The sequence below is a fragment of the Periophthalmus magnuspinnatus genome, chromosome 5 (assembly GCF_009829125.3).
Source record: "Periophthalmus magnuspinnatus isolate fPerMag1 chromosome 5, fPerMag1.2.pri, whole genome shotgun sequence".
In the NCBI taxonomy this organism is placed as follows: Eukaryota; Metazoa; Chordata; class Actinopteri; order Gobiiformes; family Gobiidae; genus Periophthalmus; species Periophthalmus magnuspinnatus.
In genome coordinates, this window is record NC_047130.1 from 23,232,242 (window position 1) to 23,258,812 (window position 26,571).

The 26,571-nt window shown below is 37.2% G+C and overlaps 2 protein-coding genes across 3 annotated transcripts; both read left to right on the top strand.

Moving 5' to 3' along the window:
* Nucleotides 1-17,885: 17,885 nt before the first annotated feature.
* Nucleotides 17,886-20,545, top strand: mrps16 (mitochondrial ribosomal protein S16). Its single transcript, XM_033966573.2, has 4 exons — nucleotides 17,886-18,000; nucleotides 18,709-18,739; nucleotides 19,533-19,799; nucleotides 20,092-20,545. Exons 2-4 carry the CDS (start codon nucleotides 18,727-18,729, stop codon nucleotides 20,199-20,201), a joined length of 390 nt encoding a protein of 129 aa, XP_033822464.1. The 5' UTR covers nucleotides 17,886-18,000; nucleotides 18,709-18,726; the 3' UTR covers nucleotides 20,202-20,545.
* Nucleotides 20,546-21,927: 1,382 nt separating this feature from the next.
* Nucleotides 21,928-26,136, top strand: LOC117371270 (uncharacterized). 2 transcript variants are annotated; one of them, XM_055221958.1, is made up of 3 exons: nucleotides 21,928-22,207; nucleotides 24,094-24,441; nucleotides 24,664-26,136. In XM_055221958.1, the coding sequence occupies exons 1-3, from the start codon at nucleotides 22,140-22,142 to the stop codon at nucleotides 26,060-26,062; spliced, it is 1,815 nt and encodes a 604-aa protein (XP_055077933.1). In that variant the 5' UTR covers nucleotides 21,928-22,139; the 3' UTR covers nucleotides 26,063-26,136. The 2 variants fall into 2 exon arrangements, with proteins under 2 accessions (XP_055077933.1, XP_033822803.2); XM_033966912.2 differs by having other exon boundaries at nucleotides 24,094-26,136.
* The last annotated feature ends 435 nt before the right edge of the window (nucleotides 26,137-26,571 follow it).

Consider the following 26,571-nt stretch of genomic DNA (forward strand, 5'->3'; position numbering starts at 1 on the left):
ATTCAACCTAGATATGTGTATTTTGTTTGAGGCCTGTAACTTTTGTGAGTCAGGGAAATCCAACTTTAGATAGATCTCACGTTTCATCTATTTCACTTAAAGCATCAGGACACTTAAACTAACTATGTAATATGCAGAATTACTGAATATAGAATGCACACTATACAAAATACTGGAATAATATAAATGTGGCAGCAACAGTTCTGACAATACGACAAAACAAAACATTACACAGTTACCCATTATGTAAAGTGCAATAGTGCATTGAACATTTATGATATGGCTTAGATATGTCTTGCTTTCGTCTCACTCTGTCTGTGTCTCCTCCCTATGAGCCAGTGCAGATATAAACAGCTCCATGTTGTAAATGATAAAGTCTGTATCTTATCTCGATCAGCTCCTCTCTTCAAACACGTCCTACACCGCTGCTCATTATTTGTGTTCTGCAGATTACCCAAGTTTCGCTGTTGCTATAGGTGACACTTTTTCATCTGTGTGTGAGAGAGTTTTTATTTTCTCCCTAGGTACAATGTTGAGTTATGTCGGATTGCAGTGCACAAAGAGAAGAGAAACAAAAGAGATATGAACACAGGGGTTTTTTTTTTTTTTTTTTTTTTTGGATTTAAATAAAACATAAACATTTCAGGAAGGATAAGAAGATAAAAAATGGAATTAAAACTGTGCTGGCTTGACAAAAAATATTCTTAGGTGGCAAGTAAATGCATTTTTTATTTGTAGAATAAATAAGTAATAGCAAAAACATAGCATACATTTTTATATACTACGCATTTGGTTCTGGTTATCTCTCCTTCGTAGCTCGGCAACTTTTGACTCTGACTGGATTATAAATTGCCAAAGTATAGCATTTTCTCCATGACTAGCTGCACTACATACTAGAACTAACAAGGCCAGGTGTCACAAAAACATATATACAGCCAATATAACAGATCATAATGTAAATTCACATGTATTCACCTCCGTTTGAAACTTGTCTGCTCAGCTTCTTTTTGATTGACACCCTAAATATGTGCCTAAAGTGTCAAACCACTACCACTACCGCTTAATAATACCATTTGGAAATATCCTGTTGAGAAGGGGTTTCGAGACACCCCATTTTTGCCCTAACAGCGACAACTCCTGTCTTTGCCTTGTCCAAACATTTGCACATCTGCTCAGCATTTCTACCCCAGTGTAATGACTTCCTTATGGGCATTATTCTATCATGATGGAGCGAGCGTATAAAATGCCCTTGTATTGCTGGCCGGTGGGAAGCTTACACTGTGCTGTAGCTCTGATTAAAGAAAGGTGATAGAGATTGTACATGGCACTCACAGGACGTACAGGTGCGTTTGGTTAATGCAAAGGATGTTTTTCTGTCTCCACCCGGGCTAAAATCCTCATTGAAAACAAGTAAAGTCGATGGTTTGATAATGAGGTGAAAAAAGGACAGCTGTATTGTTGCTCTGTCCCATATTTCCCGTGCAAAATTATGTCCTGAATGTAGTAATAAATTAATATTCATTCCGTTACCACTGTTGAAATTGAGCTTACAACATGCCCATTTTTCACTTCCTTGTATTCAGATTTTGTGTAATGGCTTCTGCAGGAAAAACACTAAACATTTTGTATGAGTCCATTATTGTGTCATTTCTACAGCTCCGTTCATGCTTGTCCTGGTTCTGACCTCGTTTGAGGCCTGATGTAAACTGGGTTTGGTCCTGTTCCAGCCCTGGACTAGGTCAGGTTTAGTCAACTAATAAAACACTGACACATTTTTTTCTGCTTTCTATTTTACTCTTTCAAATAACAAATGTATATGATAAACTGATAAATCCAAATATGCGATTTACTAATAGGCTATCAGCTGTTGGGTGAAGATGGTTAAACAGGGGGAATTGGTTTTCTAGTGCTGTCAACTACTTAAAGCTGCACTATGGAACGTTTCTGGTGGAGGGTCTGTCACTTGCTTGTCTCCATGGAGATGATATTGCTTTGTCTAGAACAGCTCATTATTCTAGCCTGCTGAACTTGACCAAATTATATTAAAATAGGTACGAGTAAACCTTGTTCAAAGTTTTTCTGCTGTGTTTATTTAACTGAAATTTATTCAATTAATTATGAATTTAATTAATTCATTTGGAAAACAGTTTGTACAATGAGCCGTGCGTATATAATGTAATATATATCCACCTATAGTATATCCTGGCCTGGCCCCTGTGTCAAATTTTAGAACTCATTGTGGCCCGTGAGTCAAAAAATTTGCCCACCCCCGATCTAGAAAGTTTCATAGTATGGCTTTAAACTTATCTATCACTAAGGTGAACAAGCAGACGACACCACTAGACTGCACCTAGAGAGGCAGCCCGACTCAGTAAGAATTCACTGTTTTTTTATTTCAATCAATCAAAGACCTAGACTTGAATATCGAACATTCCAGGCAGAGCAACGATGGGGACAAGCAGGTGGCAGACCGTCCACGAGAAAAGTTACTAAATGCGCCTTTAAATTCTCTGTAAATGACATCAACTACTTTGCAAATATGTAAGAAAGAAACTACGCAAACTTCCCCAACACCACACACTTGACATGCACGCTAAGATTTTGGTTGCTCCAAGTTGTTGCTTCACCTGTGGCGTGTTCTTGTGATACACTGTTGGAAATTTGTATTAAACATGATCAAGGAGAAATTTATAGTTTACATGCTTCTTTACTGATTTTGGGCTAAAACGCAATGCTTTAGGGAAATTGGTTGATCTGGGAACATTTCACCTGTTTGAAGAGCGCACCTATGGCACCAAAGTGACACTAAACCAGCCCTATCTGCAGGACAGTGTGGGCGGCCATGACGGCTGGTTAGACATCATTTTAAATATTATCTCATTGTAATGGTTAAAGGCAAATCTTCAAAGACACAAGATCAGTGGTGGGTCTTAACATGGAGTGACTCGAAAATGCAAGCTCCATATTAAACTATTACAACACTGGTCTTACATAAACAAAGCTTTGGCCTGGTAACAATGGCCAACACATGTGGATTATATTATTGGTGTAAAACAGCGAGAGACAGTTGAGCTGTGCTAAGAGGCTGATAAGGAACAGGGATCATGCAACAGCCTTTGTAATATAGTGTAAAAATACAAAAGAAAGCAGTAATATTCCCAGTGTGGCAAAAGCTGACAGCACTTCTTTAACTAAGGACTAAACCATTTGCTCTCGGAGGCCATGTTATCACTTCCTGGTGCATAATGTGTATGTATCTGTAAAAAAAACTAACTCATATGACATACTGTGGAAAATTAAAAAAAACTCAGATGGGAAAGTGCTGAGCATTGTCACTGCTTTGATTCTTCCATTCGTCCTCTAACACAGGCCATCATGAGGGATATGCAGAGCCGTGCAGTCAGAAGAGCTCTGAAGAGAACACCAATACAAGAGGCCTGGAGTATACAAGTCCACTTATAAGGCAGTGAATACAATTTTAATCAAACCTCTATTGGATTAGTGGCCAGACACTTTTTCAAGTAGGAAAAGGACACAGTTGGAAGCATGTACTTGTGTCCTTACTAGAAGAGAAGAACAGATATGGTTTGCTTACTATACATTTTGGTACAAGGGTATTTGAAATTAAAGTAAAGATTTTTCATTGGAGGCCAGAGCCTAGAGCTGTGATGGTGAGGAAGTGGTTAGCACTGTCACCTCACTGCAACCACACTCCTGGTTTGATTCCAGGACCAGACTGACAAATGGAGTTAGTTTTCCTTGTGTTTGAATAGACCTTATTTATGGAGTAACAGGAACAATCCTTCAGCTGAATCCTCCTGGTATCTGTTGAGTGTAGTAACAAACAGATATATTTAGCCTCAATGGCACTAAGCACATTACAGTAAAGTTATATGTAAATAAACACAGTAAATGGAGTAATACAAAGGTCAAACTAATTTCGTTGTTATCAAATAAAGAATAATTACATTTGTGATAAACAAGTGGCCCTGACAGTGTTTTGTTCATTATATTCCTTGGGCTCATCATTCTTCCTCCAGCAGCTGTCTCTCTCCACAAGTGTCAAACACAAGGAGTTTGTGAGACTCAGAGCTCTGAAGGTTTTATTTGGAGTAAACAGCCTCAGATTGTAATGAGCAGTGACAGGATGGCAGCCATGTTGGCTCAGATCAGACACTCCACCTGCTCCACCTGCTCCCGTCCAGACGAAGCTGCTCTCACCTCTTCACTGGTAGACTACAGGTTTCAGGAGAGAAAGACACTAATGTCGCCTATGTAAATAAATATGCGTGTTCATGAATTTAATTTGAGCTAAAACTAATGAAACACAAAATATGCAGCCATTAAAATAAGTACAAATATGTAACTTTTTTTTTCTTTGTTTTTCTAATATCATAAATCATCTTTGAGTACACCTTTGGTAATAGACACAAAAATCTAGCACAGAAAAAGGTCTGTGCATGCAGCTAGATTTAAGAACTTAGATACAATGCAACTGTGGCGAAACGGACAAATTCTTACTGTAATTTACTCCTGTTATATCACCAAAGGGCCCTTGAGACACTTGTGATTGAAGATTTTTTGGTAAAACACTTACAAACAAAATAAGGTAAACTTTACTGTCCCACAAGGGGAAATTTGTCCTTGGGTAAGAAGTGCAAAGGTGCATACACAACAAGTACAGATACGGCAAAGCACAACAGCCCGGGTCAGCAGGAACCAAAAACCTCTGTTGTGTTTTGGAGTGACGACATTAACCATTATTTCTATAACTGATTAGCTGTGATTGATCCAAATAGTTGTCGTATACAACCGCAAACGCATTTTGTTAAATAAAAAGAAGACAGATTGTTATGTTTTGTATGTGATGTTTCATGGTCAAAGTCCATATTCTAAGCCTGAGTGTGACGGGCATGAGCACACGGGGTTAAAACACACACAGGTGATGAGGGACAGGTGAAACACATGAGGGCGGGGCAGGTAATCACACAGAAGGAAGTAAAGCATGAAAACATGATGGAGTAACGGGCATGTCAAAATAAAACAGGAAATGCACAAAACATACGTCAGAACATTAACACAGGGAACTACAGGAACTGAACAGATCATGACAAAAGCATCATTCATTCATTTATTTATTTATTCATTCATTTATTTATACAGGGGAAGCCAATGAGAGCACTTGGGCTCTCTTTTCGACGGCTCCATGTTTAAAATGCAATATAAGCAGAAAAACAAACAAAACACTAAAAACTGCAGCAGGTGTGTATATAAAAGTTTGTCATCAGATTATTAAATTCCAATTAAGTCACCGATGACTCTAGTTTTGTCTTTCCTTGAAGTGTATTCAAAACAGCTAAAATCCTCTTTCCCGTCTCAGTTCTGGTGCAGTTAGTCCTTAGCCTTATACAGTCATGTGATCTGGTAATAAATGTTCTCGTATCAATGATTAACAAGCAGCTGAGGTATTCTGACAGTTTTTGAAGTCGTCCCTTATAGATACATTTCATACAGTGCTGTTCTCTCCTCACAGTGATGGACAACACACTTTTTCACAGAGAAACAGTGATGAGTTTCAGATCCATCACCTGTAAAATAAAGAGTGAAATAGTGGATCCAACGGTTTTAAAGCAGAGTCTGAAGTCTGAATGTACCACATCCCCATAATCCAGTACAGAGAGGAAGGCTGCTTGCACTATTTATTTTCTGTAATTTAATGGGATACAATATTTGTCTCTGTAATAAAGTGATAATTTAGATTTTAAACTGTTACATAATTCTGAGATAAGTTTTCATCAAGCCAAAATCCAATATATTTATAAGTGTCGACTCTTTCAAAGGATGTACTATTTAGCGTATAAAGATTTGTTGCTTGCACGTTACTTAAATGTTTTTTTGTGAGGGAATTTTGAATTTCATTAAAATCTTTTCAATTTTAAAAGCATCTGTTCAGCAGAGGGAGCACATACATGCAAAACAGCGTCATCTGCATATAAATGAGGCTTCCTTTTAAATTGTGACCAATAGAATTAATGAAAATAGTAAAAAGTAGGGGGCCCAAAATTGAGCCTTGGGGCACTCCTTTACTTAAAGTTAGAAAATCTGATTTAAACCCATTGACTACGACTGCCTGGGTTCTGTTTGAAACATAATTTTGGAATCAGTTACATGCAGCATTGTCAAATCCATATGACGACTCCATGATCCACTGAATCAAAAGCTTTAGTTAAATCAATAAACAGAGCTGCACAATCTTGTTTATCATCAACGGCTGAGAAAATGTCATTTAATTTAAAACTTTTGTTGTTTTGTTGTTGTTGCAGTGACAGTACTATGTCCTTTTCTGAAACCTGACTAATAAGGCTTCAAAATTGAGCATTTATTTAAATAAACTGTAACTTGATTTGCAACTAACGTTTCTAAAACTTTTGTAAGACAAGGTAATTTAGATATTGGCTGGAAATTATTTACATTTTTACTTGTCCCGCACTTACGTAAAAGCAAAACATGAGCTGTTTCCATAATTCTGGTAGAAATGCCATGTGAATTGATAAATTAAAACTATGTTCAAGATCATCAGCTCCCGTGGACTTCTTTGGGTCTATGGAGTGGAGAGCATTTAAGACCTGCATGTAAGTGTTAAGTGTGTCTTAAAGATGAAATGTGATTATCTGATAGAGGGTCAGTCTCAACATCATCAAGATCAGAAGGACCATTATTATCCAAACGTCACATGCAGAGATAAAACGCCTATGGAAAACATCACATATTTCCTCTTTAGAATTTACAATACCAGAATCTAATAAAATATCAGTTGGTCATGTATGAATACTAAAGGATCTGAGACGGATTTGACTGTCCTCCAGAACTTTGTCGGATTTCTGTGACTCTCTATCAACGCAGACATGAAGTAGATTTTTTGCCTTTCTAACTGCTGATGCCCAGTCCAAATCCAACCTAGTTTTGTGAGCAGTTTCCCAGGCAGCATTCTTTTCTCTAATTAAACTTGCGGATTGCCATAGTTTTTCATTGTATTTTTCCTTTTAGGCGCATGTTGGTCTACGATTTCATTAAATGCATTAATAAAAAACGTTAAGACCATATCAGGATCAGGGAATGCTGACGTTAGCCCAATATCTGACACTGAGAACCGCTTCTTTGCAGAATGTAAATTTCTATTTCAGACATAAATACCTAATGGTCATCTTGAAAACATCTGGACACGACTCACACACACAGCTGTCAGATAACTCACAATGTAACAGTACAACTCCTTTTCGGTGTCGTAACAAGCTCCACGGACACCCAAATCACCAGCAATCCACAGTGTAAAGGAATACAGTGGGTTCCTGGCATCATTTTATTACAGTGGCCAGTGTTACAATCCATTTTGCACGAGCGGGGGACTGCAGAGGGCCGGTGTGAGAGTCTGTGTGTGTGGCATGTGATAGGAGCAGAATGCTAGGCTAGCACGCTCTGATGTGCATGCCAAATCCACTTGTCCTCTCACATAAGCGACCAGTGAGGGGCTGAGCAGAGCCGAGCAGCCAGAAGACTCCTTACAGTATACAGTCCAAAAGTCCATCCAGCCACTCAATATTACTTTTAATCAAACTTCTATAAGTATTGGTGGACACTTTTTCACTTCTTGCTGTTGAATATAGTAGGTTAAAGGATACAAGGCAATAGCACATTCAGCTGCATTTGGAAAGAGGAGTGGTTCACCTACATCTTGGTACAGGGGGATTTGAAATTACAGTTTGACAAGCCAGAACCCCAATTGATATCAGAGGCAAAAAAAATAAAAAAAATATTACTTTTAAACAGACTACCGTAGCTTTGGATGCAAGGACTTTTTCACTTCTACTTTTTCATACTTTTGAAGAGTATATTGGTGTTTTATATTGACACAGAACTCACTCTTTAACACCACTAAAGTAGTACTATACTTCTAATGTTGAAAACGTCAGGAAACTTGATTAAGTACTGACTTTATTTTGAAATGTTAGGCTATAGTGTCATTGACTTTTGAAATGTAAAAGAAAATGTACTACTAAAAGTGATAACTGTTAGCTAACTACTGTATATTTGTAATAATATCTTTGAACATATGAACATATACATGATGATTTTGTACAAAACACACATTTTTCATATTAAAAATCACTCAAGTCACAAACAGGAAATTCTGAAAAGAGAAAAAGAGAACAGAGAGGTCGTACCAAGTCGTTGTTTTGCAAGTCTGCTTGACTGTGGATGTGCTGCTTTTTCCTTTTTAAAGACTTTTCAAAGTGCTTAATAACAGTTATTTTGTTTTCATGTGGTCTGCACTGAAATGGAGTGAAGGATCATGGTCTATGTAGTTCCCTCTGTCTGTTGCTGCAACACTGTGCATTTAAGCAATGGAGCTTATAATACAGTTTATTGTGATGTAAGACAGTTGTTGATACAATATCACAGTGTTTCAGTTGTTACATCCACAGTAACAAATAGAGATGTGGGGAGCGACATGTTCCATTTTTTTTTCTTTAGCACCGAAGTATAAACAAAAGGTTTTTCTAAAAATAACATTTATTTTGAGGAGCATCAAGTCGTCTCAAGTCAAGGCAAGTCCCGAGTCACCGACCTTCAAGTCCCAGTCAAGTTCCAAGTCTTAGTCCATTTTATCAAGTCAAATCTCAAGTCCTCAAAACAGTGACTCAAGTCTGAGTCAAGTCCAAGTCACAGCTTGTCCCACCTCTGCAGAATAATTATTAGGACTTTTTAGGAACGCCTGAATACAAACGTTTAAGTGGAATAGCAATTGACTTATTATCCAAGACGAAACATTTAGGGCGGTAAATGTAAGACTTTTGATACAAACGTTTGAATACTTGTACATCAAAGTGGCTCTAAGAGGAAGTATTTGGACTGATCTTCAAAAAGCCGTCCAACAGCTATTCATCGTCAATACTCATACTTCTACTCCATATGCAATGGACATGGAATCAGTGAGACAAACGAGATTTCACAAGAGAAAGCTTAACGGCTGCAGCATATGCATATTAGTCTGTGAGGTAATGTTTTTGAAGCGTTAATACATGTTTAGCAATGGAATTTTATCAGATCTACATTCGTACAATAAAAATGACAAAGAAATTCACAAAAACAACATTTTCAGGGAGTCAGTCTAAGTAGTCACAGAGCTTAAAATGAATGAATTCAACAAAAAAATAAAACACAAGTTAATTACCAGTTAAGTATCTGACCATTTAATTAATTAACATGAATTAAACATTTTATAACTTTCAGTGAGATATTATTTTACTTCATATCTTTTGTACCTGTAATAAATTGAACATTCTGAACACTGACAGTTCAGTGAGACATTTTTCTTCATTAATATACTGACTCACAATATACCATTAATCACCACAGGCAGTTATTGTAATATTGATGTTAAGTTAATGTAAGTGTTCGTGCAAATTACTGAAAGGAAGAGATACAGTTATTAAGTGTGTTGTGTTAGATATATTTAGTGTATATATATCTAACACACTTACACAAACACCCCATCAAAACTGGGACAAAACTAAGACTAAACTTGGAACTTAACTATGACAAACACAGGATTAAATCAGGACTAGAGCAAAACCAAAATAAATCCACATTAGGACTCAAACTGAGCCCAAACCAAGGCCAAACCAGGACAAGTGTGAACGTGCCCTAAACTCATACAAGTTAATAAGAAATATTTTCAGAAACGAAAACATTTATCAGGCTGTTTTGCTGCAGCTGTAGTTGGGTTAGACCAGGAACCACATGTCCTTTATTTCAAAGAACACAAGGCATTTTTGCCCTAATCAAGAGTAGACAAATCTGCGGGTGGAGGCATGAGGGGAAGAAAAGTCCTCTTTGTTAATGAACATAAAAGTAATGCCTTCATTTTGCATGCTATCACAATTAGTCTCAGCGCGAGGCATCTGAAAGCTCCTTCCAGAGAAGCCGGATCACTTGACCCCCATCTGTGACTGAATGCTGTCTCCCCATTAGGTGCTGCTCAAACCATAACGTCTATCTGTGCGCAGGCTGGACACAGAAGCTTAAAAAAGCCAAGGGCGGCACAAAGCGCACACACAAACACACACATACACACACACACACAAGCACACACAGTCACACGGCACCTCCGATTCAAAAGAGCCTTTATTCTGTGGACCGCTCAGCTCGGGGTACGAGACACAGACAGTTTCTTTGGCTTTAAACATCATAAAACTGACACTTGGTAAAGGATAATGTGCTTTACTCATACCTATTAAGTATCTTTAAGTGTTAACCAAAATTTTCAAGAAAAGCTGTAGATACGGCCTTGTGCAATATTGTGGTTCAAATGTAATCAATGTTTAGGGTTATGTATGTAAAAGCGATGTTCGATGATTGAAAATACTTTAGCTGTGACGCATGGCGTAGATAAGATGTTTGCGATGGGACGCTATCTCAAAGTTATATGAAAGTGTAAGTGAAATTTGACCAGTTTGTCCTTTGAAAGTACTGATATACATACTTTTACTTTATGTTTTATGGTAGATAGCAGCAGTAATGGTAAGTTACATTAATTATCTGTCTTATTACACAATTATTATTAAGGTTAGTGGTTCAATCCCATCTTTAAGTGCGTTCTGTTGAGTTCTTTGCGTACCTGTATGCCCAGCCAAGTGAGTGTACTGTCGCTAAACTTAGACTTCAGTGAACAGATGATTGAAGCAAAAACACATATAGTTAATTAGACACTGTCCCGGGGCAGACTGATGGAAGAGAGGCTGCCAATCTGTGCCGTCGTCCACCAAAAACTCACAAGCGTCACATTTATACATATATGAGTGAAGTGTCTTGCCCAATGACACTATAACTTATGCACTGGTTGGAGCTGGTAAAAAAATAATAATAATCCTGAAACTACAACAAAATCAACGTGCTTATAATGAACATTTAGGCTCCCACCGTTTCATAAAAGACGTAAAGTAGTTTCATCTAGAACACAGAACACATAGAACACGACGTTAAGAAAGTAAATCTACTTGTATTCACAGAACATCCATTGCAATTCTGTGAAAACCACTCATTTGCCACTTATTCAGACGCCGTTTGAGGAATCCTCCATTTAAAAAGGCCAGCAAACCACTGTGTTATGTGAGACATGAATTATGCCAGCACAGGAACATGGCTGTTAGCTCAGAAAATTACAAGTATTTGGTATATGATGAGAAATGAGCTATGGTTTTGCAAATGGAGCTACTAAACTGATAGTGGATTCTTTTGAGCTTAAGCAAACACATGGGTCAGTTCTTCCCTTGATAATCTACCTTAGAAAATGTATTACATGATGGAGCAATGGTGGTCAAAAGTAAGTGGCAGAAAACGTTTTAAGCCGTTAAAGAGGCTGTTGTAATTGAGCGGTTAACACAGAGACCAGATTCAATTTCTTATGTTTTTGTAGCATTTGCATTTTTCATACCCAAGAAATTCACAGATTACAGATTTGTAATTTGGCGAGTAATCCAACTAGCCAAATGGAATTTTTTTAATCGAAGCTACAGAGGAGGAAGTCATTAAATATATGTATAGTCAGGTAAAACTAGTGTGGAGTAAAGCATGTGCTCAGTTAGAAGTACTCTTGGTAGTACTACATATTTAGCATGGCTTCAAATGACTTGGCATTGAGAATATTTGGAGTTTACTGGCAATTTTAATGGCATAGTGGCAGAGTGGTTAGCCCTCTCGTCCTGGGACATTCTGAGCAAGTGGTTTAGGTTAAGGTTGCACTGTGTAACTGTGTTTTTTTTCAATTAGAGATGTTTTATTACTAGAAAATACAAAGTTTGCGCCTGTCCCGTGAAGATAGATATGTTTAATGCCATCAGTTAACTAGCCTAAAATTGCCCGACTGCATAAATTGACCTCAACTGGCCTCAAAACCATGTGGAAATACGTCACACTACGCTGTTTTTCTTAATTCGTGAACCCCTAATTACAACCAAAGCAAATGTAATGATAGTACTGTAATAACTGGGCCTCAGCCATGACTGCAAAATCGTCTTAACAAAGGTAGTGAGCACTGAACCTACATAACACAAGGGAAAGTAAAGTGTGTTTAAGACATTAGCGGCGTCTTCCGCATAATTCAATTAAATTCAGACATCTTGCAGGTCTAAGTCTATGTGGAGCGAGCTTGTTGATGTCGAACGAGGGATTTTTTTCTCAGTAAGAATATATATCTCTGGCCATCTTAGCGTCTCTAACTCAACTGTCACAGGAGATTAGGAGAGGAACAACTTGTCTTGCTATCCCGAGGAGCATGGGGTCCTCACGAGAGCCTAGGCCACAAGCAGAATCACTGTTACCGTTCACATAATCACGCATTGCTGATTTACCATGTAAGATGCATTCGGTCTGCTGCCTAAGTGTGTAAGGCCTCTATTCATTTGGAGATGTTTTCCTCAGAAAGCCCGGTCATAACACATTGACGCGTCTCTCCTCCTCCTCCCCGAGTTGCATCTGGAGAAGAAAGTCCTTTGTCCGCTGTATTGTGATAAGTAGTTTGTCCGGTTAGCCAAATGAGAGACGCTAAAACACCAGAAATCCAGAAATGTTCAAATCCCTTCCACTAACATGCAAGTAATCCAGTTATTCTGTTCAATTAAAGTTGCGAGTGTGTGTTTGGATAGTGGGATTGAATAAGTCACTTAGATCTGATTTAGATTAGGTTCAGTTTATGATTATGGCGATTCAATTTAGTGGAACACATCATACATTGAATGGCATGTTTTAATTTCTAAACAGCACCGTGGTTTTATTTACATATATGAGATATTTGTGTAATCCCTTGGTCCAGTCCAGTGAGCTTCATCTGGTCTTCCGTTCATTTATTTTAACAGATTACTTTCTCAGACAAAGGTTTAGTTTATTTTCATACCTGACAGTTTCAGCCGGTCACTAGAATAGAGTTTAAATAGCAAAGGAAGGTTGAATTCACACAAATGGAGAAACATATTCACTCGTATTCACTTCACAACTCAACCTTCTTTTGGTATATCCCATGCCATTTCAAATAAATAGAAGAGTTTACCTTAATTTCTAGCTTTAAACTGAGCACTTCTATTACAACTCAAGGTATCAGCGTTAGACTTGACAACACCCAGCACCTCTTCTATCTGCTATTCTATGAACACTATTATCGTGGGTACTTTTGGGTAAACAGTTCAACAAGATTTGAACTGTAAAAGGTTGAATTAATAACTTCCAGGACTCATTATAGACACAAACTGCAGCTCATACAGTTGAACAATTCAGAATAGTTTTTAGGGGACATTTTGCTTTACGACTATCATGTCATTATCGTTTATCGTCTATATTCACATCAACAATATATCACACTTCAATATTTGTCATGGTGTCAGGCCTAGTAGTGAATGGTGCCATTTTTCAAGCAAATTCAATACCTAATCTGAACAAGGCCTTCTGTATCTTCTCAATCAAAAATAGTAAAATAACCCCAGAAGGTACAGTATTTATCGGTTTTCTGCATGTTTGGGTTTCAGAACTAGTCATCTGGACACTGTTTTTGAAATCAAAACGTTTCGATTCCCATCCAGAAGTCGTATTCATCTACTGGCCTGAGAACTTCTTGCCTGCTGTGTACTGTGGAACATTCTAAGCAAAGCGAAAACATCACCATGGAGACAGTCAAGAGGAGGAGTCTAGTGCACATTTAATAATAATTCTCCATAATTTTCCTTTTACTTTGGCTGAAAAAGTAGAGAAATATCAGTTTTATACGTTCACGGGGCAACATTTTCTTACAAAGCAACAGCGTTTTTCCAATTACAGCAGGGATGACAGCTCAATCTCATTTTCATGTTGTTGAAGTGCCCTTGAGCAAGACACTCAAACTTGCCTGCAGTAATTGTGGTGCTGCCGCATGAATACATATTTGTCCGAGCACCTTACAGTGCATTGAGTACAACCAAATAAAACTGCAGACATGTATAATTAGAAATATTACTCGGAGGGTAAACAAGAAAACGACACTGTGCATGACATGTCTCTTTTATCAGTTATCACTGTACTATTTTAGTCTTTGTTTAAAAGTATTTTCAGCAATGGCTTTTTGTATGACAGTAAAATGTTGTGGTTTGTAAAATTGTATGGCAAATTGGGGGTCTTATTTAAAATCTAACTTGGAAATTCCCCAAAGTGCTGGAGCCGCTGCATGCGTCACTTACACTGTCAGCGTCACTGTTTGTCACATTATGGTCCTATAGACGTCTTGACCACTATATTTATGATCAAACTGATGATTAATTTCATTTTACTATTATTACTTATTATTTTAATCAGTGGTGGAATGTAGAAGTAGTAAAGTACTGTTTCTTAAGGTCAGATTTTACGTATCTATACATAAGAAAACTGTGTGGATACTTTTTACTTTTGCTTCACTGCATTTGAGAGCAGTATCTGTACTTTCTACTCCATTGCATTTTTTGAACAGGACTGAAAAGTAAAAGTATTTTTCATTATAGTTTGAAATGTGATGAAAAGGCCGAGGGGTTTATTTGAACAAGTCTGTAGTTTGAGCAAATTAAAATATATAAATAAAAACAGCTGATTGAATTGTTTCTACTGAACAAAATTCAGCAGAAATCTTCATCAAAATCACTACATTTGAAGCTTTATAAGACCTCAAAATATGTGCAAAATACTTTTAATTTTTACTCTTTCTGTACATTTTTAAATGGCAATATTTTTACTTAAGTAGATTTTTTTCGCATGATAATTTTTCTTTTACTTGAGTGTTTTTTGTTTGTTTTTTTGTTTTTTTTTTAATGAGTACTTCTTCCACCACTGATGTTAAGATCGTTTAAAGAAGTGACATAAAGACATAAAAGTGTGTTTCTCAAACTGTGGTGTATGTACTGTATATGAGTTGCCTCTGATGGTCTGCAGTTTGAATATTTGTTGGATTTAGAGACAAATCAGTTCACGTTTTTATCCTTTTTCAGGTTAATCATTAAACAACCACCTTATCCATGGTTAAGTCTCAATATAGATCTAATTCTGTCTCGCTTAGTCTTGATTTTGTCCTAATTTATGCCTGATGGGTTTATGTCCAGACTGACATAAGGCATTTTCATAATTATATTGAAATACAAAAATGTCTAAAGTCTATTATCTAAGATTCAATACAACACTGATGCATCTTCTAGACACTGTGCTATTAATCTTACTATACTAAACTATTGAGTCAGACATGCTTCAGTGACTAGTAGCCCACAGTAATGTTCAAGCTTTTGAAACTCAATCTGGATTTTAGTAAAGCATTATTAGTGAAATCAATTAGACAAGTGTAATACAATGTTTCAACACAAGGTGGCAGGGCATCTGTTCTTTTGTTCTTTTGTTCTTGAGTTTGAGAAAGACTTGCCTGGTCTGTCAGTGATGGTTCATTGTCCAGGACTCATCTAAGGCCTACTGGAACAACCTTAATAGAAATGCATGAAAGAAAGTAATAAACATGAGTGAAATGGAAAATAAATCAACTAATTAAGGTAGGTTTAGTTTTGATACATAAAGTAAGTAAAACTCCAGCAAGTTTTTCGGATGTTTCAAATATATTCTCGGTTCATGGCTTCTTGCAGAATGGTGTCATTTTGAGGATGGTACAACAATCAAAAGATATAATATTTTGTTTTGAAATGTTAATTGCTATGGTGACAGTCCTCATTTTTCATCATTCTGAAACTCATGGATATAGAGGACACGAATGTTAAAAGCCACCATTAAAAACAGTAGTAACAGCCTTAATTGTAGGAATGCTTGACGGTGTTATCTGCCCATAATCAGTTAAAAAACCCACCCTGTATGAAGAGTCACACAGGGACAGTGGGATATTTTCAGAATTTCAAACAAGGCTCTGTCTCTTTTTTGCGTCTTCAGTGACCTCTCGTTGCAGAAAACCATGTGTTTGTCACACACAGACACATACACTCAGGAAATACAAGCTTTACACAACAGGGGTGTGAAATCATCATGTTCCAACAGGAGGAGGAGCCCGGGCCTCGGCTGGGGCCCTGCTCACTGCCATGGATTCAAGAAGTTTCCACTGTGGCTGGACTAGATACAAGTCAAGCTGCTGCCGACCTGAAATCAGATATCCACAGGTTTCTGAATGATGAAAATGAGGACCGTTGCTGTGGTGATTAACGATTCATAACAAAATATTATTAAAATACCCTAATAAGTCCTATGCTAAATCACTGTTGATTCAGCTGCCCTAGGGCGGAGTGATGGAAACATGGATGCCAATCTGTGCCAACAGCAGCTCCAACCACCACCAATAACTCATGCACACACCACATTCAAATATCCATGGATTTCAGAGTGATGAAAATCCTTCGGCATTGCCAAACCCAAAGCCATTAACAATTAAAAATAAAATATTATATTTTTTGTATGGACCCAAGTGCTTAAAATGTCACCTATGAACAAGAAGCCGAAAGCAGTGAATAGGTCAGGTGTGTAAAGTGTCTGGCTTAAGGACAGTTAGTCAGTTTGGCTCAAAAAATAACAGAAATAAGTCAAAGGTTTTATCTCCACTACCTTTGTGTGTGTGCGAGAGTGTGGATGTGTGAATGAGTAAAAAGGCACGATATAAATTTGACCATTGACCCTTTTATTTAAATTTACGTTAGCCTAGAAGCCTTGTTTTAAAATTGTAGGGAGAATAACACAAATAAATTACCCACAATATATGCATGTGTCATTTTCCTTAGTTTTGTAATGTATGGAATTTTGTAATGTATAATAACAAACAATGACAAGTAATAATGTAAATAAACAATAAGTAGAGTACCAAAACAGAGGTGGTCACTATTACAGCACAGGGGGAATCCAGGCCACGGCTCAGGTGCTGCTCATCACTGCTGTAGGGTGATTCTTCGGTAAAATCCTGGTTTCCGGAAGGTTGAGTACTAGTAAATATAAAATAACAAAAATATATTTATTCAATCTGGACGTAATAAAATCTTGATGTTGAAATGACACACAGCAAAGCATTAACCTGAAAGTTTTTTATTTATTTATTTATTTATTTTGTAAATTAATTTAAAAATGCATGGTTCTCAATCTAAAAAATGTCTAAGTTTACCTTAGGGCTTTAAATGTTTAGCCAATGTGATCTCAAATTATCTCTGGTTTCCGAAAACATCACATGAATGCATTGGCAATATTTGTCCCTGTTTCACATCAGTCTTTGCTGTGAAGAGCAGCAAATTCAAGCAATTCACTCAACAACTCTGCAAAGCCACATGCCAAATAATAGGCAAACTTTATTATTTGAATGAAATCATTGTTTAATACATTCCTCTTATTTTCTCAAATGCATTAATTCTTTTAGTACGCTTAAATGATTAACTAGTAGTAAAATATGATCTTTTTTTTCAATTTATTAATTTATTTATTTTATTTATTTATTGTATTTATTGATTAATTAATTTTATTTTATTTTATTTTATTTTACGTGTTTATCCTTTCGTAAAATAGTTTGTGGATTTTCTCGTGTGGAAAGCGCTGCACAGTAGAACAACACCACCATCTAGTGGCCAAAGCTCAGTACTGTACATTACTTTCATTGGATCTGACTAATGCATCACACAGACAGGCAGGACCATGCAATCAACAGAAAGTAACGACTGTTTTTACTTTTACGTACAAGAAGGAAACTATGGTAGGTCATTGTCATTTAATCGAGATTGGATTGTACTTATTTAAATAATGAAATGATAACCTGAAGGGGGCAGTAATGCAGCATAATAGACGCAGTAACGTTTCAAAGAAGACTTTCCTGGTACGTCACATCCGGTGTCAACATGGCTGCGCACTAGTGAGTCACATTTGGACAAATTTGTCAAAGATATTCAATAAAACAGCGTTGATTCATGCGGCCCGTCCAGCAAAATTGAATAGGTATGTTCCCTATTTTAATATACATGTGAATATTTTTGGAAAGCTTCATTAGACTATTGTTTTGTGTTTTTCCGCTAGCTGCATACCTGTAAGCCCTTCGCTAAAATGTCAACATAGACGTCAGTGAAATATCAGACAGTACTGATCTAGCCACCAAATCAAAGTTTACTTATTTTAGGTTAGTTGTTGGATAGTTTAACGTATTTTAGAATCATATATTATTTAACTTACCACTTGGCCATAAATAATAACACTCATTTGTTTACCAGAGATTGACAGAGACTAATGAGTACCAAAGATTGATATGCAAAAAGTAAATACTCTTTATCAGTAAGTTTTGACAAGTAACATTTGTATAGTGCTTTTCAAGATGCCAAAAAACGCTTTACATAAGGGGACAAACAACACTGTATTGCTGCAATTGAGATTTTGATTAAACTTCAGTCCAGAAGTTAGTTATAATGCTGCAATCTATGATATCTTTGGACATGTTGACAAGTTATGCATTTACAGTTACATTTTGTGCCATTATCTCTGAGCTTTGAAAATAAAACTCATTAGATTTTTTTTTCTATGCATATCTTTTACTAGTGTGTACATTCTCGTATAGCAGTATAAGCAATTAAAACTTTAAATGTTACATTAAAATAAAAACTAGCCATTTTTTAGCTTGTGAATAATCAAATTTAACGTTTTCTTCCTCCGCAGAAGTGTTATCCAAGCATCATGGTCCATCTATGTAAGTATCAAAAACTTTCAAAAACATGCAGAATAGGCTAATCCTCCAGCTACGTACTCCTGGCTGTGAGTGCAGCTTTCGATCTTGAAATGCGTCCCCAGGCATTGCACTGCTTCTGACAGGTTTCCCCATTGGGATTTAATTATGAGTCAAATGTAGGGCAATTCTTAATAATACATTATTAAAATAAAACATTTTTTAAAATGTACTCCTTAGTTTTACTGTCTTTGTGGTTTGATGCTGTGTCTCTCAGTCTTGTTTTTACTCGAAGTCTTTCCACATGGACATTGTTAGATGCCACAGCCCTCTTTTAGTCAACTACTGCATAAATCCATGAGCATAGTTATAAATATGAATGGTACTTTATTGCGTTACATTAAATGTGAACATTTGATTCATCAAATTCAAAGTATAATAAACCTGTGTATTTTCTGTTTAGTGTCTTTAGAGCTGCTCTCTTTCATGTGAGACACATCAAGAGGCATAGGCCAAAGTGTAAAAGCAGCCACAAATTTAAAAAAAAAGGCCTGGTGTGGGTGGTGTTGAGGAACTGGAAATTTTACAAATAAAAAAGGTTTAAAATACAAACAAAAGTTTAGACACCCTGCCAAAAAGTTAACCAAGTACATTTAAAAATGCTGATGTGTACACCGGCCGATGCCTTTGTAGTATAAATAACCAAACTGGCATTTATTTGAGTCAGTGAGCAATGATTAAAGGAGATGTTGCGGCATATTCATATTCAAAATGTTTACAATTTACTTTTTTACTTTTATTTTTTAACTATTTGCAGCGTCATTCCTTCTGAAAAAGTACCACGGAGGTTATGTGGTCATCCGGCTGGCTCTTGCTGGTCACAAGCAGGCAAACAGACCCTTCTACCGAATTGTGGCTGCATTCAACAAAAGAGCCAGGGACGGTAAATACATCGAACAGTTGGGGACTTATGACCCTCTACCCAATATCTACAATGAGAAACTCGTGAGCTTCAACTATGATCGCATAAAGTACTGGATTGGCTGTGGTGCCCATGCAACAAAACCTGTGGCCAAGCTGCTAGGTGTGTGCTCTTAACCTGACCATTTTATTACTATGTTTTTATTGAATTGTGGCAATGATTTCAATGTGTTTATCAAAGGTGAATGTTCATAAATGTACTTCTAAGTTACGCCTTGTGAGTCAAAAGATGACAAATACTTGTGTAATAGCTGTAAGCAATCGACCTACACCCTTTTCTTTCAATACTACCATATGACAAAAAATAGATTCATTACTGTTGATCTAAAGGAGATATGAAGTGACGTTTCTAACCTTTAAATTGATTGATGCATTTTTGTACGTGTCTAATCCAGGTTTAGCTGGATTCTTTCCTCTACATCCAATGACTGTGACAGAAGCAGAGCGCCGCAGAGCACAGGCAGCACAGATAGAGCCCTCCACGGAAAAAGAAGAGGAACAATGATGAGAAAAGCATCAATAGATGTCTTCTGTGGGACTGTGCTATGGAAGGATGTCACAACAATGTTATATATACATTTCCACCGTTACATATTTTAAAGACACATGACCCCATTCAAAACTTAAGGTAATGTTTAAATATGGCATATTCTGACAATTAATCATATCATCATCTCTTTTTTTTTAATTAAAGTACATTTTCAGAACTTTTGATTTTGATAACATTTACATATTGTATAAAATGCTGTGTTCTCTGTACTGATTCACTTTAATCCTGTTTATTGCTAAATCTGCCTTGAAATGGTAACATTTAAATAAAAATATTGTTTCACTTTATTCAACCCCGTCACTTTGCCGCTGTCTTTTCTGAACAATCTTGTGCTTTTGTATGGGCACATGTTTATCAGGAAGTTCTGACAAGGAAACATTCTCAAGGAAAGTCTAGGGCAAAAGTGGGTGTGCTTCATAAGGTTACAGTAGAGATTTTATTTCCATTTATAATTTATACATAATTTAAGATGATTGAATATACAGAGATTTTCCATAACTTTGTGGAATATTTACAGATGCTTATTTCAAACACATCCATATGTATGCCGTACGTCAAAGCAGGGGTTGATAAAAGCTACTTATCTGTGCCAGGTCACCCTTGACAACACCCTTCAGTTTGAAAGAAACAAAAGTTAATCTTAAAATAGTTCAGAGATCAATATTGCTTCATATGTTGTCATGTCTACAGAAATAGTTTCTTAGGAGATTAATGAATTAATAAATTACTAGGCTGTTTTTCGTTCTGCTGACTGATGATTATGGTTCTCAGCTAAACACAAAAGAAAGAACATTGTGAGTCATCAGAAACACATAATATTACAATAGTTTTAAAAGCTTTATACAACCCTTTACATGTTTATATATGCCTTTATTACAAGCAAATGTATAAACCTGCTTCTGTGGGCCTCTAGCTTCTGTGTTATATTGATACAATCAAAAGTACACACAGGTGGAGTTACTGAAAGTTTTATCAACTGTGATGATTAACTTTTTTAAAGAGTGCTAATTTCACTTTAACTCTTTATCATATACATGGTCTATAAATAGTAATGTTGTGGATGTATGTGGCTATTTTATCATGATGGCATAGTTTTTTACATAGTCTATTTGCTCAGTGATGCTAAATTAAAAGCACTTCTTTTTTTCTCTGATGGGGTCCACTACCTGCTTGTCTCCATGTTATGTTTTGCCTGGAATGCTAGCTAGATAGCAGACACCATCAGAAAAGTTACATTGTCATCTGTCATGTTTTTATCCTTATTTGTCAAAGTCATGTTTTTGTAATAAGAATTAAGAAAAAAATACTGAACTAACTTCTGTTCTGGGTTGTGTGTTTGGACAGTTTGCCCTGACACAGGACACTTTGAGTCAAGACTAAATGAATTATGGAAGACTATACTTTTTAAGATGTAATGCCCTTTATTGTTTTATTTTATTGGACAATTACATTTAGGACCATTTAATGAAGTGTAATTGATAATCTGGCTGGAGAGTGTTAATGCCTTCTCTATTTTGAGTTCTCAGCTTCAACGTCACTATGATGTGGGCCTTTTCTTAACACACGTGAGGGCGTGAGGGGCACATCAAAGGTTTGCCAAAGGAGGAGCGTGCTGCTGTACCTGCCTCACTTCACTGGTCGATCATTGATGATACTTATAAAGGCTTTTGATACTAGGAAACATATGTTTATATGGTGGACAAGCGCTAGAAAACAAAACCAAAAAAAAAAAAAAAAGGTTACCGGTTATTGCACAAAATATTTATTTTGAAGTAATTTGGCTTTATGTATGTTTACACGTTGATGGATGAGGAGCTGTGCTGAATTCAATACCATTTGGATGATAATTTGAAGACTTTTGAAAATGAAATGCTGGATTTATGACTCGACAAAATGGAAGAAGATATCTGTTACCATTGTAACTACCAGCATTTTCTTTTCATCACTGTTTTTTGCAGAAGGTAAGACTATATATGTTTTTCTTTTTTCTGATCCTGGTTCTGTGTGCATGTAGCTCTAATTGAATTGAAGTTTAGTTGTTTAAAAAAAAGTTACTATTATGTGTCAGGTATGTCATGTCTGTGTACAAAAACAGTAAATGTTTTGGTACTGTAGTCTTAGATTTGTTGTTCTAAGATCATATTTTTTGATATTGAGATTCACCTTTGTTCTGTCCACAACTCCTTGAAACATTACAACTTTGTCTCAGAAGCAAACTAAAATTAGTTAGTACTGGGATGGGAATATTAAGGGTACTAGGAAGACCAGGTGCCACAGTGTGGCTGCAGTCCATACAGTCATTGTGTCCTTAAGCAAGACACTTCACCCACCTTTCCTAATGTGAATGTGGTGTGTGAATGATTGGTGTTGGCCAAAGGGTTGATGATGCAGTTTGGCAGTTTTGCTTCTCATGGTCTACCCCAGGGCAACTGTGGCTACAGTAGTAGCTTACCACCATATGGACTGAATGAATTATACATGAATTTGTAAAGCCACTCTATTCTGGTTTTCCCCCATCAAGATCATGGAGATGGTTTCCTGATCGCTGTACAACAGAACTGTTTAAAGGATGGGTTAAATGCAGAGAAGGACTACCGAATATAAGACATTCACAGTTCGGTGGTTAGCATAATTCTTAAATTCATAAATCAAATGCTTAAAGCTGATCTTAAGCCAGTGATTCTTAAACATAGGGCCAGGGCCCATAGAATGGCTGTGGATGGCTCCTTTGGGGCCTCAAAAATAATAATCCATAAAATATGTGATTGGGCCACAGCTTATATAGGGTATTACCGTTGGGCCTTTTGTGATCACAATTTAGATTCATGTTGGAGAGAATGCCAACACATTGATATTCATTGAAAGGTTATGCCTGGAGAAAAAAATATTTACAAAATGTGTCCGTATAGCTCCTATTGCAGCTGTAACCATGAATACAGATGCTTACAATAAATAAATGTTAATATAATGAAAAATTTGTCCTCAACAATTGACCCATTCTTATTGTGTTAAAAAAGGGCTTATTTCTCTTCCTTTCACTGCTACATTGTGAATGTATCCAATGAGTACCTATAATATGAAAAGACAGTACGTCTGTTTGGTCAGACTGATACTGATAACATCTTCGGTTGCTTTGCCAACACAGGGCAGGCAAAAGGAAGATAATTTAATTGTTTTTATATTAGTACTCCAGTATCACATTTGTTCAAAGGGGATATAATGCACATAATTGACTTTTATTTGCTTTAAATAAAAGATTTGTGAATGTTAACATAAAAACACTGTGAATGAAAATCTGCTGCTTGTTTAAGTACAATGCCACTATAAAGAGGCTGTGCCAGCTGGACAAAATCAGTTGAGCAGTTTTTTAAAAGGAAGGAAATTTCAATTATTAACAAACTGTATTTCAATTTTGTAGTTTGCATTGATTAAAACCTAAAATACTGTTGTACTTACATGATACATTTTATACTAAATACCAGAAAAATAATCATTATTACCAACCACTTATCAGTCCACAAAAAAGATACCAATACATGAATATTCTTTATCTAGTCCATAGTCTAAACAACAATTAGTCATTCTTCACAAAAATCTCTTCCAGCAACCACAATTGTAAGCACAACACCTCCTCAAGCAACAAGTCATCAACCCTCAACTTTCACATCAGTGACATCTGGCCCAACAACATTTTCAACAGTGCCAACATCCATACGTAAAAAACAAGTGACATTAACACCAACAATTCAGCAGTCCACACAATCTATCCATACATCTGTCAGTGTAGAGACATCAAGTTCATATTCCACAAGCATGACCAGTCATTCATCACAAACATCTCTTCCAGCAACCACATTTGTGAGCACGGCAACTCCTCAAGCAACAAGTCAAAGACCATCTACGGCTTCTGGTACGTCAACGACTGCACAAAAATCTTCCACGATTACATCACAGACATCTTCACCAACAGTTCAAACAAGTGTGCCAACATCCACATTCACAACGCAACAAGTGACTTCAAGACCAACCACTCAGCTGTCTACACAATCTATCCATACATCTGTCAATGTAGAGACATCAAGTCCATATTCCACAAGCATGACCAGTCATTCATCACAAACATCTCTTCCAGCAACCACATTTGTGAGCACGGCAACTCCTCAAGCAACAAGTCAAAGACCATCTACGGCTTCTGGTACGTCAACGACTGCACAAAAATCTTCCACAATTACATCAGAGACATCTTCACCAACAGTTCAAACAAGTGTGCCAACATCCACATTCACAACGCAACAAGTGACTTCAAGACCAACCACTCAGCTGTCTACACAATCTATCCATACATCTGTCAATGTAGAGACATCAAGTCCATATTCCACAAGCATGACCAGTCATTCATCACAAACATCTCTTCCAGCAACCACATTTGTGAGCACGGCAACTCCTCAAGCAACAAGTCAAAGACCATCTACGGCTTCTGTTACGTCAACGACTGCACAAAAATCTTCCACAATTACATCACAGACATCTTCACCAACAGTTCAAACAAGTGTGCCAACATCCACATTCACAACGCAACAAGTGACTTCAAGACCAACCACTCAGCTGTCTACACAATCTATCCATACATCTGTCAATGTAGAGACATCAAGTCCATATTCCACAAGCATGACCAGTCATTCATCACAAACATCTCTTCCAGCAACCACATTTGTGAGCACGGCAACTCCTCAAGCAACAAGTCAAAGACCATCTACGGCTTCTGGTACGTCAACGACTGCACAAAAATCTTCCACGATTACATCACAGACATCTTCACCAACAGTTCAAACAAGTGTGCCAACATCCACATTCACAACGCAACAAGTGACTTCAAGACCAACCACTCAGCTGTCTACACAATCTATCCATACATCTGTCAATGTAGAGACATCAAGTCCATATTCCACAAGCACGACCAGTCATTCATCACAAACATCTCTTCCAGCAACCACATTTGTGAGCACGGCAACTCCTCAAGCAACAAGTCAAAGACCATCTACGGCTTCTGGTACGTCAACGACTGCACAAAAATCTTCCACGATTACATCACAGACATCTTCACCAACAGTTCAAACAAGTGTGCCAACATCCACATTCACAACACAACAAGTGACTTCAAGACCAACCACTCAGCTGTCTACACAATCTATCCATACATCTGTCAATGTAGAGACATCAAGTCCATATTCCACAAGCATGACCAGTCATTCATCACAAACATCTCTTCCAGCAACCACATTTGTGAGCACGGCAACTCCTCAAGCAACAAGTCAAAGACCATCTACGGCTTCTGGTACGTCAACGACTGCACAAAAATCTTCCACGATTACATCACAGACATCTTCACCAACAGTTCAAACAAGTGTGCCAACATCCACATTCACAACGCAACAAGTGACTTCAAGACCAACCACTCAGCTGTCTACACAATCTATCCATACATCTGTCAATGTAGAGACATCAAGTCCATATTCCACAAGCACGACCAGTCATTCATCACAAACATCTCTTCCAGCAACCACATTTGTGAGCACGGCAACTCCTCAAGCAACAAGTCAAAGACCATCTACGGCTTCTGGTACGTCAACGACTGCACAAAAATCTTCCACGATTACATCACAGACATCTTCACCAACAGTTCAAACAAGTGTGCCAACATCCACATTCACAACGCAACAAGTGACTTCAAGACCAACCACTCAGCTGTCTACACAATCTATCCATACATCTGTCAATGTAGAGACATCAAGTCCATATTCCACAAGCACGACTAGTCATTCATCACAAACATCTCTTCCAGCAACCACATTTGTGAGCACGGCAACTCCTCAAGCAACAAGTCAAAGACCATCTACGGCTTCTGGTACGTCAACGACTGCACAAAAATCTTCCACAATTACATCAGAAACATCTTCACCAACAGTTCAAACAAGTGTGCCAACATCAACATTCACAACGCAACAAGTGACTTCAAGACCAACCACTCAGCTGTCTACACAATCTATCCATACATCTGTCAATGTAGAGACATCAAGTCCATATTCCACAAGCATGACCAGTCATTCATCACAAACATCTCTTCCAGCAACCACATTTGTGAGCACGGCAACTCCTCAAGCAACAAGTCAAAGACCATCTACGGCTTCTGGTACGTCAACGACTGCACAAAAATCTTCCACAATTACATCACAGACATCTTCACCAACAGTTCAAACAAGTGTACCAACATTCACAACGCAACAAGTGACTTCAAGACCAACCACTCAGCTGTCTACACAATCTA